Genomic DNA, 15,733 nt, shown 5'->3' on the forward strand with positions numbered 1-15,733 from the left:
CAGTTTGGCATCATTTTGAGAGCCTGGGCCCTATATAAACCTGTAAAACAGGGCTCATCCTCATCTGAATTTCAGTTTTACAGAATGCAATTGAACCTTACCAAAGCCTGTGATTGGCCAATTTGCGCATACGACACAGCGTTGAACGTGGAAGAGTGTAAGGAGTGTAATGATACGTTCTTTGAGTTGATTGACAGAATTTTAAGCCAATACAAATATCGAAAACCGTGGCTCACCCCCAAGGGTCAAACCCATTGGCCAAAACTGAAAAGATTACCCCTTCCTTATACAAACTCGCAGAGACTCAGTTTTTTCACAGAATGGAGGAGAGAGACCGGCAGCACATGACTGCAAGGATTAATTAATTTTTTTTGGCGATTGTCATCCAGAAAACCATCTCAAGGTGCGAAGCGTTTCAATTGTTTTGCTGTTTGGCTCCGTGTTGCTCTGTGGCAGATGAATTGTAACTTTTTAATGGTTTGAAGGAGAAGAATTTGGAAGGTATTGTTGGATTCAGTGTGGAGTCCTCATGCTCTTTGATATGCGGTTTGTCTGTGAAAGTGCCGTAGGTCGTGGCTGGTATCGGTAACGGAGAACATAGCTCGCCGTCTCTTGGCGAAATATAGGTGAAATTGTGGTAGTACTTGTAGTATGTTTTAGTACTTTGTGTATATATATGTTTTTGAGTGATTAAAATAGGTTACATGGTCCATTTTATCAGAATTTCTTCGATATGTGGGTATATGATATGTCATAAAAAACACTTTTATGCATTCTCAGATGTACTTTGTACTACATGTGTACACTCTGTCGCCCCCCCTCTGGGACCAAATTGGGTGTGGTTCGTTACTAGAGGGTTAAAGAAAATAGACTTTCGTGCGCAACAAGAAGCGGCCATCGCGGAAAAACATATATGATTATAATTATGATCGTTGGATTATGATTGTGGAGAATTTAAGAATTAAAAGCATTATTTAGTTGAATTTATAACACCCTTAGTGGTGAATAGAGGTGTCACAATAATAAAAGGTAAAATATGTTAATCACAAAATATTTACTAAAGAATGAATTATGTTTGTAATATGTTTACATGATACAGGATGTTATAGGTTACAGTATATTGACACATTGAATGTATTGAAATCATGAATGCATAATCACTGGAGGATTAAACACTGTAAAGAATAGCCATCAGGGAAAGTTAAGGAATTCAAGGAGAGGCTTTTCGGAGACGGGGGAGGAAGCAGACTGCCATAAAACAACAGAGAGGACTCCTGGGTAGGACCATGCGGTCGCAGGTCAGAGGTGATGTCAGAGGTGATGTCACAAGAAGCCCAGCCACTGAGATGAGCAGCGGATCAATGAAGGAGGGGTCAGCGCGATTGGAAGCCAATCACTGACCCCAGAAGACGGCCTTTGTGTTTTACGACAGATTTCGGACACTTTCCGACCATCAAAGGACATAAAAGGACTGTTTGCGAGGGCGTGCGGCAGGCCATGGTAGTTCGCTTTGCAGGACCCGACTAGGTCGGGCCTGTGAGTGGAGTTGCACGTGGTCTCTGCTCTCGAGATGCATACTATCGATAGTGTATTATAGATTGTAATTGTAATCATCAGTTTACAGTTGTCATCGTTTAATTAAATACTGTTTTGAATTTGGACCGGATCGAGTTACTTTTTGATGCGCCTGCGCAGAAAGAAGTAAACACAGCAGCGGCCTTGCGATTCCTCCAGTAGCTTCAGCCTCAACATGATCTGTCCACCCACATTCGTTAATATCCATAGGAAACTTTTTGACACACCCGGCTAAAAAAGGACATTCCATGTTTATGGCGGATGTACATATACCATATTCGTACATGTTATGTTCATCATGTTGCCGCAAGGCTTAAAATGCCGTTGAAGTAATTCAATAACTAATCAGACAAACTAACTTGAAAGTATCCCCTCGTGATTTTATAGAAAATTAATGTTGCGAATATTTGAACAAATATTTACAGCCTCTAGGCATCAAATTATGGAATACATAATCCAATGCACCTTCACATTACCCAGCATGCTTTTAACAGAGTCAGATACAGAGCAGCAGCGCTCGGACTGGCAACTGTCTAACACGTGTGTTTGAAGACACATCCTCTGGCTGGAGGACTTACACAAGCCGCTGTGCATCCTAAAGTCGAAGACCTATACTCCATTAGGGGCCGGTTTATCGAAAACCGCTGAAGCTTTGGAGGTGGCTCTGAAAAATATAACATTCTCTGCCACACAGAGGACATATGACTCTACAGCAGTGGTCACCAACCTTTTTAAGCCCAAGATCCCTGACCTCTGCCTTGGTGACCGGCAAGATCTACTTATTGAGGCGTTGAGAGAAAAAGACTGTCCAGACTGTACTTACAGCTTGAGGCTTTTTATTTGGCCTAATTGTAATTGAATGAAATCAAACACTTTGGTCCAGCTTTCAAATTGATGTGACCAAGAACACACTAAATGACTTCATTTCAGTGCAACATAAAAAGGAAATTATTTGTTCACCAATGTATGTATGTAATGTATTATGTGTTAACCTTGTATGAACAAGAAAAAACACATTTGCAATGAGCAGGCTGGATGAACTACCAATATTAACTGTTGTATTTATCAACTGACGTTACAACACAACACTGACACATTTCTCAGTCAGTGCAACTAATGTAAGTGCAGTTCAGCTCTGTGTCCCATCACAATGCCATCAGAAGTCATGTGACTCAAGTCAGTGTGATGCTGTGACTGAACACCGTCTGTGAGTGCCTTGTAGTTCGGCTCATAAGCACAGACAGCCAGTCTGAGGCAGTCTGTGAGGTGTCTGTCTCCTTACCTCCTTATCCCTCACTCCCTGCCCTGGTGTTCTCATGTTTCCTTACCTCCTCATCCCTCACTCCCTACATTGCTGTTCTCATGTTTCCTTACCTCCTCATCCCTCACTCCCTAACTGTCCGTGCTGGATCTGTCCCCGTTGTTTTAAAAAGCTAAATAAGTTGTTAGCATGACATTCACAAACATATTGCTGGAGATCTAAAAGCCACATCTCATATATATTGTGGGGATTACGATTGTATAAGTGAGCACTACATCACAGCCACGTATAAAGAAATACATTCAAGAAAATATATTTATGGAAAGATCGCATCAACCTGGATTCGAACCTGTCGAGCAAAATAGGAATAGATTCAAAAACGGCCGCGCTACGCGATCCGCCACTTGCATCTTACATTGTAACGCGCATTTTCTTGTAAGTCATTGAGCATTTGCAGACCTCCACCCTCGGTAAACTATCGATGGATAAATCCAAAATAAGAAAAGTCACGGAGGAAAATAGAGTTTAATTCTGCGTGGACGTATTAATTTGCTTTCACTGCCAACGATGCTGGCTTACCTGAATGCTTGATATGTGGCGAGAAATTTGACATCAAATAGCTTTTGCGGCTCCAGACACATTTTATTTGGTGGAAAATAGGGCAAAATGGCTCTTTGGATAGTAAAGGTTGCCGACCCCTGAGCTAGCCAAACCTGTCTGGTGCAGCTAGTAGAGAAGCTTCATGTTCTGCTTCCCTTTCCCGCTAGTCTGCTGTCTGATTGTGAGGTCAGGCTGATCTGGGATCAGCTCTTTAACTGCAGAATCTCCGCGAAACTTCTGCTCTCAAACGGGTCTTGGAGGAGCAGTGCTCGCCTGGCGCTCGCGCTCGCCTGTAGAGACTTCTCCTGACGAGAACGCGCAGCTTGGGACCAAATTGTTTTGGCCCCACTCTGAATCTATTTGAGGACGCTGATTGGCTAAATTGTATGTCACTCATTTATATCTTTAATCAGCAATTGGCTAAACTGCTCCATAGACCCGCCTCGGTAGGGCCCACTAGCTGCGCGTTTTGAGACGTGCAAACAAGCGGAGATGATGAGCAGACAGGCTGCAGACAAAATCCCCTTCAAAATAAAAGCACAGGATTTTCTTTTTCTTCTTTTTTTATTTCTTATTTTGGAGATCGACAGGGAAAGTCTCCGAGATCGACCTGTCGATCGCGATCGACGGGTTGGCGACCACTGCTCTACAGAGTCACAGCAAATGAATGCATCAACATGTAGAAGCTTTTCAACCTATTCCTGTGGTGTAATCCACTTCTTCGCTATGTGACAAAAACAGTTTATCCACAACAAAGCTAAACTCACTACTTCTTTGGTGCTGTATTGTATTGTGAAGATCCACAGTGTAATATATTTATTCATTTGTTTCCAAAGCAAAAAAACACAAAAAACATTTTCTGGTGTCGTTTTCCTTTAAAACTAGGTAGAATCCAACAGTTAAACCAGTGCTCTTGCTTTCCATGTCAACACACAGCCAGTCTTTTAAAGTTACTTATTCTTGGTTTACAGTATGAATGTTTTAAAGCTGTGTTAATGTTTTGTCCTCATTGCTCACATTTGTCTTGTTTTCTGTCAAATTGGGGCTCTGAATGTTCTCACCAACCTCGTTTCCAGCAGCAGCAGGAAGCTGTTTTTAGCTGTGTCCTGCCGATATACACAGTGGAGTATTTAGCAGCTAAAGAGAAAGGCCTTTACATTCATCGTGTGATCAGAATCACGCCTCATAATGACCGCTGATGTTGCTCCTGGTTGGGAAAAAGTCAGCTGTTTTCCAACACTTCCCCCACAACTCTAAAAGGTGATAATAGGCTCGTTCGAGATGAGCCAGTCTTGTGCAAAGTCGATGACCGGCGATCGCCGCACAGTTAGATTTGTGTCTTGATCCCGACTTGCTCTGACGTCATGAACATGTGGTCAACGATAACCTCACGAGAGCAAGGCGGCCACAGTTTTCAGAACCAATCACCGCAGTTGCTCACAACCGACTGCATGACCCAGGGCATGATGGGAAACGCCTGGCTGTCACCAGATCAAAGAGCTGATTGGCTCTTAGATTTGACAACAAACACCACGTTTTGTAGAAAATCCTATTTTTCTGTGTAATCGTAATAGTTAACGCTAGATTGTTGGCTATTAGTCGCATGTTGTGCGACAAAGGTTTAATCTAAAAACATATGTTGTGTGATTGATAATAATAAAGCTTATTCATAGAAATCATATCAAAACGAGCTTCAAAGTTTTTAACAGACAGACATAATGCAAGTTTCCACATAAATATATATTTACAAACACACAAATAAATCCGAACATGGTCTGTAAACTACAAGTAGCCTACAGATCAGATCTAACAGGAAGTAACTGTTTCTTTGACTTCCTGTTTATTCTTTGAAGGCAGCTGAAAACTGTCCGACTTGACCGCAGTTCTTTGTCAGCGCCCCCTGCTGCTGCCGCCTGCTCCCGTCTACTTTCCAGGTGAGGCGCAGTTCATCACCAACGAGCCTAATATGTCTTTGGTGTGTTTGCAGCTTGTCATGCTGCCCCAAAGTAGATAAATCTACCAATTCTGGCGAGATAAATAAATGACTGATATTCTAAATATAGCGTAGACTTAAAAAGACATGGTGGGCCTTTCCTTTAGGTGGCTAAAATACGTTTTGCGGATGTCCGTCCTCGTCCAAACACCATTAACTGTCGGTAAACCACTATGGATAAGCACCTCATACAACCCCACCTAAAAACATCCAAACTATCCCTGTAAGGTGACCGCCTCACCTCCATCAGACTCCTTCCTCTCCTTCCTCTTGCTCTGCCTCCCTTCCAATCTCTCCATCAGTCCCTCCTTCTCAATCAAGGTTGCTGTTTACCATATTTAGGAGGCCGCCAGACGACAAATGATCATCCTCTCACCAGTAATTATTTTCTCAGTCCCTTCAATGCTCTCAACTCTCACTGTCCCTCTGTCCTCTCACTCTCTTTTCTCTTTCAACAGCCCATTTGTCTGACGGCACCAAGAAAGGTTTCTGTGTGTGAGTTTGCACATGGCTCCGATAGCAAACACCCTGTACATCTCATTTCCTCTCTCTGCCTCCTTTTTCTACTTAAGGGGAGCCCTCTCTAAATTTCCATTTTTCGCCATTCTTCGTTTTTCCTCTCCCCCAACCTCCTCCTTTCTTTATTCCTCCATCGTCTTTCCCCCCAAACTTCTTTTGTACTGCTTCTCTTTCCCCTCGATCCATCTTTGACCTTCTCACTTATGTTCATTTGCTTTGAAGCACCATGTATTTAGGCTTTATCTTGTAGACAAGGTTTTTTTTTATCATCTTAACTAGGCAAGCGGGAAATAAATAAACGATTGGTATTATTTGTATTTTTGCAGATAATTTGACACTTTGGAGCCATTGTGCTGCATCATTGTGCTCTGAATTACACGTCTGAGGATGACTAACAACCGCAAACACAACCAGGGTGGAAATCTGCACTATAAAGACCTCAGCTGCTTTTATTCCACACTGCACCCCTCCCACCTCACGTTATCTCCCCGTGACAGTTTGAAAGGGAATAATGACGTGACGCATCGCCACTTTAAGACACATGAATGAAGGAACCGAATGAGCCGAGAGAGGAAGACAAAGGCACGGTTTGAGAGATAGCGAGCGGTGAAGGGAGGACAGGCGGATGGAAGGAAAGTGAGATAGAGGCAGACACCTCGCAGGGACAGAGGGAGACAGACGTAGAGAGATAAATGCGATGGGTGAGGAAGGAGACAGAGACGGACAGAGGAAGAGAAACGAGAGGGGAGGAAGAGGAGGAGACAGAAAGCCTGCCTCTATCTTGCCCTGCCTTTCACAGCCAGCCTCATCCTGGCACATGATACTGTTGTGTGTGTGTGTGTGTGTGTGAGTGAGTGTGTGAATTACTTGTATGGACTTAGGACTGCAACTAATGAATATTTTCACTCAATCTCAAATGTCTCCAATAACCTTGTTGATTATTTAGTCTCATATCATGAAATAGTAAATGTCAATGGTGGTTTTAAGGAGTGCAATGTGTCTTCAAAATGTTTGGTTTTCATAAATAGCTAAATAGAATGTAAAAGAAATCCGCCAGTTGACTAGTTGATTAGGAGATAAATACTGCCGGTCCTCGTCTAAAGGTAGAGTTTGCGATCGGTCTGCTCCCAAGCCTCGATCGTTGCTATTGTAATCAATGTGTTTTATATATGGATGACATGCTTGACCCCCGCTACTGCACAGTTGACCCCCGTACTGCACAGAGTGCTCTCCCTTGTTTATGTCAATTTTATTAATATTGACTGTGTCACTTGTACCAACTACACCAACTTTGACACTGCACTTCCTTTGGTCCCCAGCGATACAGCCACCACAAGTAGATCAGATGGACGGTTAACAAGGTAGGTGGACACACACACACACACACACACACACACACACACACACACACACACACACACACACACACACACACACACACAGACAGGCAGACAGAGATTCCGGGCTTTATATTCCGGCATCACAATAACGAAAGTTACCTTCACTGACTGCTGAGGTGAAAGAGAGAGAGGGGGGGGGGGGGGATGGGGTTGAGACAGGTGACAATTGGCAGTCAAGCGATTAGCTGAGCTTCACTGGCTTTAACTATTTCTGACGTTCAGGTCTGAGAGCACTTGTAAGACAGATTGCTGACGGTAAATGATGAACCCCAGCACTTCACGTTCCCAGTTATTAAATCAAATTGGGGTTCATTCATCAAGTCATGTCACAATTGATCACGCTTCGGTTTTCTGTGCATTTGCATCACTCTGGTTTAAACATTCACATTCATTCTCACTCTCTAGCCTGCGTTCATCAGTCATCTTTGTCGCTTCTATTCTTCTGGCTCACACTAAAACAAAACGGCGATTCATTGTTTCAAGTGTGACTAATACATGAGTTAAATGTGTCTGTGATTTTCTACTGGATAAACTCTTTTATAGATGAATCAAGAAACTTGACTAGTTGTGCCTTGTTTTCAGTCCGAGCCTATATTTTCATATTTTATTTGTCACTTCTGCTCCAAATGTATTTCTCATTGAACACAGTATTGAAGTTCAGAAACAGCAATAATAAGAAACAAATATGACACAGTGAGACTCAAATAAATCACGTTTAGATAATGTATTTATTGTAAACCACCTTAAAACACCTGATAGTGTTGTGTTAGCATTACACGCCTACACACTTCTGACAGCACACAGTTTTAAAGGCAGAACCTTTACGGAGGACGTGCAAATAAATCCTAAAGCACCATTGTTCTTTCCTCAGTATTCTATTTAAAAGAAAGTGTTAATACTCATATCATGAATCAATCTTTAATTAAAGCTCTTTTTCTCAGTCTGTTGCCTGTAGCCCACATCATTGAAATAACAATGAGATTAATGAATTGTGTTTATAACCCACAGCGTTATAAAATATTGGAAAACGCAGAGGAAAGAATGAGGAAAAGACCAATGAAATAAAAAAGGGACCAACAGCTAAAAATGAACAGTTGGAAGTTGAGGAGGAGAAGAAGAAGAAGAAGAAGAAGAAGAAGAAGAAGAAGAAGAAGAAGAAGAAGAAGAAGGTTGAAATAGAAGGAAATGAGCAACATAACTGTGTCTGCTGGTGTAAATCTCCCCCAGGTTAAAACAAGATGATAATTAAAAAATGTACCGCAGGGTCACACTGTGACTGTGTGAGTGAGAGTGTGTACATTGTGTACAGCTGCTATTACTGTGGATGTTTGTGTGTGTGTGCGTGTGGTTGTTTGATGTGGGATGTGAGAGGGGGGGGGGGGGGGGTTGCGGTGCCCATTAAAAGGTGTCCCCGCTGCAATCAGTGTACAGAGGCCTTAGGGCCTATTTGTTACTACATCAATCTGGAGTTAATGGAAACACACAACGCACAAACACACACGTATCGTGCACATGCATCCAAACCCATTTCTGCCTACAGTGCTAACATTGTCAGAGAGAACACTGAACAGCGGGACACACACACACGTGCACTTGTAAACACACGGACATGGACACACACACACACACACACACAGCTGGCGAGGAAGGCAGCCAAGCAGGCCCACAGCACAACACACACACACACAGACACAAATGTAGCATAAGAAAATCCCAGTGAGGTCCCATCATTTTTTTGATTCCATCATTTTAACAGAGTGCTAAAATGACATTTTTGAGCTTGATGCTTTGCCAATCCAAACTTCCTTTACTTTTGATCTGAAAATCACTAAATGACTACATTTGACAAAGTCATGGTTTTGACTATCGGGCAGTTCTCATCAGCAGATAAGGCGGCGCAGTAGCGAGTCCTGTGCGGGCTACGCAAGTGTTTTTTTAGGCACAAAGTAAATTGGATTGAGTGCATGTCTGCTCATGAGTCACTGTTAATCGCTGAGTAGAGGAGATGAAAGAACACAAAATGCAGCAGGACTGGGACGGGTAGAGCGAGGACAGCCTGAGAGCAGGAGGCCAGCAGAGCGCTCACTTTCAAACTGTGTGACCCAGGTCACCACATCCCCACCAGCTCCGGGCCTGCTGCTCTGCGCACAAACCTAAGTTCCCTAAAGACGTTCGCTACGTCTCTGCAGGGTCCAGTAAAGTATATCTTCACCAAGACCTCCCTCACTCAACGAGACTTTTTCCCTTACACAACCACTAGAAAAGAGACGACTGCAAAAGGAGGTCAGCCGACACAGTCAGAGGGCTCTACCGCCGGCCATGTATACATTAGAATGACGTCCTTATTGGACGATTGCACACCTCATGATTTATGTCCAATGTCAATGTTCAGTGCCCATGCAGTAAAGTAGCGTGACCTTTATGTGGCGAGGCGGAAAGTAAGGGTGTGGAGGTTGGAGTGGTGGGTGGATGGGTGGGTAGTGGATCTGACTGTTAAGTGTGTGTTCCGTCACGTACTTGCATTTAATCAACATAATCAAGTGTTTTTCATGCCTTACTTCAACCATACTCTATAGGCCGTAACTATGATCCTTCCCCAACCCAACCAATACTCTGGTCTGGTGCTAATGTGCATAATCTGGTGTTTAGAATGAATGGGGCTCCCACCATGGACCATGGTACCCAGCTCTCTAAATATGTCCATGCTCTTTATATAAATCCATTATAGTTGTGAATAAACATGTAATTAAGTGAACTTAAGAGCATGCTACTATAGTTCATACAAAGTTTTAACATATGCTGTTCTGAGCACTTGGGTGTCTCCCATAATGCATTTGACATCAGTCAGTTGCCAAACACTGAGGAAGAAGTGCTAGCATCAGTGCTGAAGAGACAAAAGCAAAGAGCTCCACTCACAGGATCACTATGGACAGAAAATCACTATCGTCAAAGCTGTGCAGCTTTGGCACGGCGAGCGAGAGGCACCTCTCCCATGCACAGGGTGGAATTAAATTTGTGCATTGAAGGGTTTTGGTGTCTCTTTATAGCCTCTGAAACTCCACGAGAGGACTCCCATTAACCCCCCGCATCAAGCAGCAATACAGCTTTAGTGTTAATTTATACCTGAAAGTCACACTACAGCGGCACTTGAGCTGTCGTGAAAGGGCAGGAATTGTCCATGGTAGTGTCCCAATAGTGCACACACACACACACACATGAGGAAACACCACAGGAATGAACGCTTTCCACCAAAAGATTGCAACAGCATTTTAAGGACGAGGACCTTAAGGATTACCATTTCAACCTAAGAATAAAGAGATGGAGAAGAGCTGTTGGTCCTTACCAGGCGTGGTTTCTATCACGGTGTCTTGTCTCTCGGGGGGGAAAAGGACCTTGGGAGGCTGAGTGGTCTGGAGAGCTGTGAGAGAGATGGAGAGAGATATAACAGGCTGATCATTCCCACGTATCAATCTTTAATCTAAACATGCACAAAGAAGAAGACTGCCTTCATATCTCAGCACACACACACATTCATCATATCCATCCTACTATCAATATGTATTCTATATAGATTATTGAGAAAAAAAGTCAGATCTAAGAGCATATCTACTCTCATGTCACGGTGTCGATATACAAGCGACATATTGCCCAGCCCTAGTTAGAGCGCTCTGTGGTTCATTTCTTAACTGTAGCAATTTGCTGTATGTCAAGAAGGAAGCTTTACTCAATGTAAGAGCATTTCTGTCATCTGAAGATGGCGCTAGAGTAAAAACAGGAGAGAGACGTATTATAACGGAGGTCTGACATTTGGGTTTTCCGGAAAAACGGTTGCAATGTGTCTGTAAATCTCCACAGTACATAATTTCATAAGGAAACACCGGGACCTTTGCTCCATCAATCGGTCACTACCCTGCAGCGTCACAGAGACCAATATAAAGAGGTCTGGAGCGCATTGACTTTCACACCTACGAGATGCCGCCTCAGCCACAGGAGGCAGGTCAGTGCGCAGCTCGTCTCACCTCATGATTTCTTTGTGTCTCTTGCAGACAAACAGGTTGACTGAACTCTGATGACCAGCAGACAGACACTCTCTGCTTCCACCTGAAGCGCCAATCTCAATCTCACCTCGCTGGATTCTGAACACCAATGCTCTCTGCTGTCCAACACCTTTCCTCCTCACTGCCTCTGAGCTTCTAATAATCCTCTGAAGTGTTTCAGTGTTCCCATTCTTCTCTGAAGGCTGTGTTATTATATCTCATGCCATTTGTTCTGTGTGAGATGAAGAAGTGGATATCTGGTGTCAACCAATTCCCAGCGATCAATCTGATGATCGAATATTGGTGATTTAACAAGACACATGAAATGGACGCAGTATAGTGAAGATGATTGGTATTTTGTTGTATGTTCAATTAACCGATGAGCCCACACTGTCAGAGAGCAACACTAATGGGATAAGGAGCAGCCATTTTTGTCCAGAACGTACAGTCGCCTCTTCGACTCGTCTCATACACTGAAACGACAGCCCATAGCTGCCAGGAGCACCGCAGGATGCGGATTGGTCCGAACACTGGTGGTCTGCACACAAATGCAATACTTAAAATACTGACACGATTGTTGTTCACCTTGTGATATCGCAAGAATCCAGCTGTCTTGCAAGGTAAAGAGGAAAGATCTGTGCTCCAGCTCCACGATAAAGGATGCTTTGATTTCAAGGTGCAACACTGATAGCGATGGGTGAGTATATCTCCTAACTCTTAAAACTTAAATATTGGTCCACTTGTAATGACATTTCCTGTATTTTGTCCAACACTATGAACCACGGGAACAAAGCTCAGGAACTGTTGGACCGTACAGCGGTGAGACTTCAGTTTCCAGCAACAAACTCACTGTGAGCTACCCGCCAAGCACCAAACCAGGCAGACAGAGTTAGCACATAGCTGGCAAACATAGTGGAGCATTCAAAGGACTCACATTCATCAGGTGGACACAAACCCAACTTCAAATGTATGCTGATGTTGCTCTGCTGGATGTGTAAACAGGCAACTGTTTGCTTGTATGTTGACATCAGAAGTGAGTATAGTGAGCTTCCGCACTTCAAACTGTTTCATTACTCTGATTTCCATGGAGCGAAGAATCTAAAGTCACGTTTTTTTTGTCTTTTTCCACCTTGTATCCCAGTAACCCCTGTCAATACCTCTATCATTCCATCCCTCTCTCCGTATCTCTGATAAGACTGACAGTTTCATTTGCATTCTGAAGGGACCGCTGCTCTCCTTTGAGATTAATGAGACAACCCTTCACCTAGACCTGCTCCTCTCCTGCTCTGTCCTCTGTGCACACCCTATAGCTTTCCTTTACTTTCCTCTCTGCTTCATCACTTTTTCTCTTACTATCATGGTGGGCCGTTGTTGCTTGAAGTGTGTTTTTTGTTGGATGCACCCAGGTGTATTTGCATGCACCTGCATGGTATTTTGGGGGGACTCATTGTGGACTTGGTTGCGTCAAACTGAGAAGGAGGCACAGTATGAGCCGTGTCAGTAGTGATTAAATAGTGCTGCACTGCGTCTCTCCCACATACATCCGTGTCTTTACCGGGTGACACCCCCAACAGATCCTATTGGCAAGACTGCATCACCGTCCGTGTTCATGTTAGATCTTTCTAATGTAAAGAAAGTATCTGCAGCAGAAAGAAAATTCTAAAATCTGAATATCAAAAGATGTGTGGTGAATAGATGATAATGGCAGGGTTGCTTTTTACTTCTAGCATACACACACAAACACACACACACACACACACACACACACACACAAACACACACACACACAAACACACACACACACACACACACAAGCATGCATTTGATATCTTTAAACTTCTCATAATGCTTGCTAGTCTAGAAAATGATAAATACTTGTTGATGTGGACATGTTTCTGTCTATGTCTACATGTGACAGAGAAAGTGCCATCATGTTAAAGGCATCGGCCGACTTCAACAAAAACAGTCCAAGAAAGTGAAGATTCACAGGAAGTAAACGCAGGAACCAAATCAGCTCCCTCTAACGTGTCTTTGTGGTTCTACCGCATCTGAGGAAGCAGAAATGTTCTGCAAAGCCACAGCGTGACGTGAGGCAAGAAGCTCGCATGCAACGACACAACAATGAGTCAGAGCAAAGGAACAAAGGCCACTCCTGTGTGTGATCTATATCCCAATCGTGTAAACTGACCAGAAAAACGTATTACAGAGAACACATCACAAAGAAAGCGGCGGTCTCAGTGCAGTGCTGCTTCATATGCTCTTTGGGGTTCAATGAGATTTGACCTTTTCCAGTAAGGTGTTGTCCAGCACATTGAGTCGGATAGACAGACCTTAGACAGAGTTGTCAAACACAGGCGATATTAATCGAGCATTGTCTTGAACTCAAAGATGTGTGTGCATAACGAGTCATCAGATATGAACTTATATGAGTGCAAGGAAGTTCAGAAAGTCATTTGAGTGACTTCTCTGCTGCTATCTGAATCGTCCTGATCTGATCATTGTCAGCTCACCGGGTGCTCCAAGTAGATTAAAACAAACATTGTGCTACTGCGGTCTTTATCTCCTCAGATGGAATTAACCCAGTGTGTGCGTGTGTCCAACCAAATGTGACCTTTTTTACATTTCCTTTTAGAAATCTCATGACAGTAAGATTCACAACATCGGGAACAAAAGAACAGAAGAGGACATTCGTTAACATTCTAAATAAAAATATCCTTTTATTCTTTGTGATGTTAATAATTCCAGCAGTGTGGTCTATTGTCGTGTGTACTGCAAAATGGAACGACCTCTTTATGGATCGCTTCATTTTGACCTTTCTGTCCAGTGAAATGACCAAACACTTCCCATCTCATCTGACCTTATGCACCTTTCATTTTGTTTTATTTAGAGCTCGTTTGAGACACATTTTCTATAAACTCATGAGGGCTGTCATAGAAAGAAAGCTGTGCACTAAGCTGAGACAGTAGAGGTGCTGTAGCTCTAAATGTATTTTGTAAGAGTTGCGATTAGTATACCTGATAATGAAAAACAGGGGTCAGTAATGGTTTAGGTTCACACGAACAGAGAGCAGACAAAGTATAGATTAGCATAACATAGTCATGGGGAAAATAAATCAACTGAGGCACACAAGTGTTTGAGTAAGCAGACTTTGACCAAACACTGCCTGCCCACTTGTTCTCTAAAAACAACAGTGAGAAACGCATATATTATGTGCTGTTCAGTGTGCATAATCAGATATATCATATTCTGTACAACAAATTGATTTGACCTTTTGGGGGAAATATGAAATGTCTGGCGGAGCAGAGAAGCGAGAGACATTTACGTTTGGTCCTGATACATTTAGACTTGTGTGTCGTGCCCTATTCACAAGACTCATTTATTCTTGTCAGGACCCAATCCATTTTTTTATTTATATATTTTTTTTGGGTGCAAATCCGTCACTCCGATGGTGGAATCCTGAGGGAAATTTAAATAATTTCACTGGTTTGGTGCAAGGCGAATCGCTCCTGACAGATCCCCATTCGAGTACACTGAGTGAAGCTCTGATGTTCAACAGATAAATAAACGGGAGATTTTTATCAACCAGCCAAAAATATAATTCAGTTGCTATCTCCGCTATCCTTGTCTGTCTTTTCTCTCACATCCTCAATCTTTTCATCACTTTATTTCACGTTTCTATCATTTCCTTTTTCCCACATTCAACTTGTTTTTGTGTGTCTTCATGCACTAGGACCTTGAAGGCAGCAGAGCAGAGCAAGGGGCGCAAAGTATTTGACAATTTGATGCCAGTTTAAGATCTTACAAGTAACTTTAAACCCAGCGCTCTGTCACCACTGCCATAATATATTCACAGTGTATAAGAATGTGTGTTTTCTTTCCTGTCTGTGTACGTGCATCTTCTTCTTTACAAAGTGTGAGTTTTTGTGTGTTTATTTGTGAATCATTCATGCCCTTTAAAGGGATGGGGTAACGTGTCATTAAAATCCCTGTCAGAAGTGTGAATATGTGTTTGTTTGTGTGTGTGTGTATGTGTATGTGTGTGTGTGTGTGTTGAGTGGGCCTGTACATGTGCTGTGAGTTTTGGAATGAATGCAAACCGACATAATGTACCCACAGATATGCAAATGTGCTTGTGTGTGTGAACATGTGTGTGCGTATATACACGTGTCAAGTACGCATATTTATCTTCAGTGATAGATTCTATTTGAGTTGTGAGTCAGCTGAACTGAGCTGTCTCCCTTTATGAATGACAGGCATAAACTCTACGTCATTCATGTTTTTCAGAGTTTGTTCAGTAAACCGCCTCGTTTTTTGCTTGATGAGAACATGGACAAAATGTCACTGATGT

At 42.8% G+C, this 15,733-nt stretch overlaps 1 protein-coding gene across 1 annotated transcript in view; it reads right to left on the bottom strand.

The window, feature by feature from the left end:
- Window positions 1-15,733, bottom strand: part of il1rapl2 (interleukin 1 receptor accessory protein-like 2) — a gene marked incomplete at both ends in the record, with an annotated part of 315,353 nt that overhangs the window by 46,270 nt on the left and 253,350 nt on the right. Inside the window, one exon of the mRNA XM_079167780.1 lies at window positions 10,692-10,766. Coding sequence (XP_079023906.1) covers window positions 10,692-10,766 — 75 coding nt within the window. The remainder of the gene's footprint in view (window positions 1-10,691; window positions 10,767-15,733) is intronic.

This window comes from Pholis gunnellus (assembly GCF_910591455.1).
Source record: "Pholis gunnellus genome assembly, chromosome: 10".
NCBI lineage: Eukaryota > Metazoa > Chordata > Actinopteri > Perciformes > Pholidae > Pholis > Pholis gunnellus.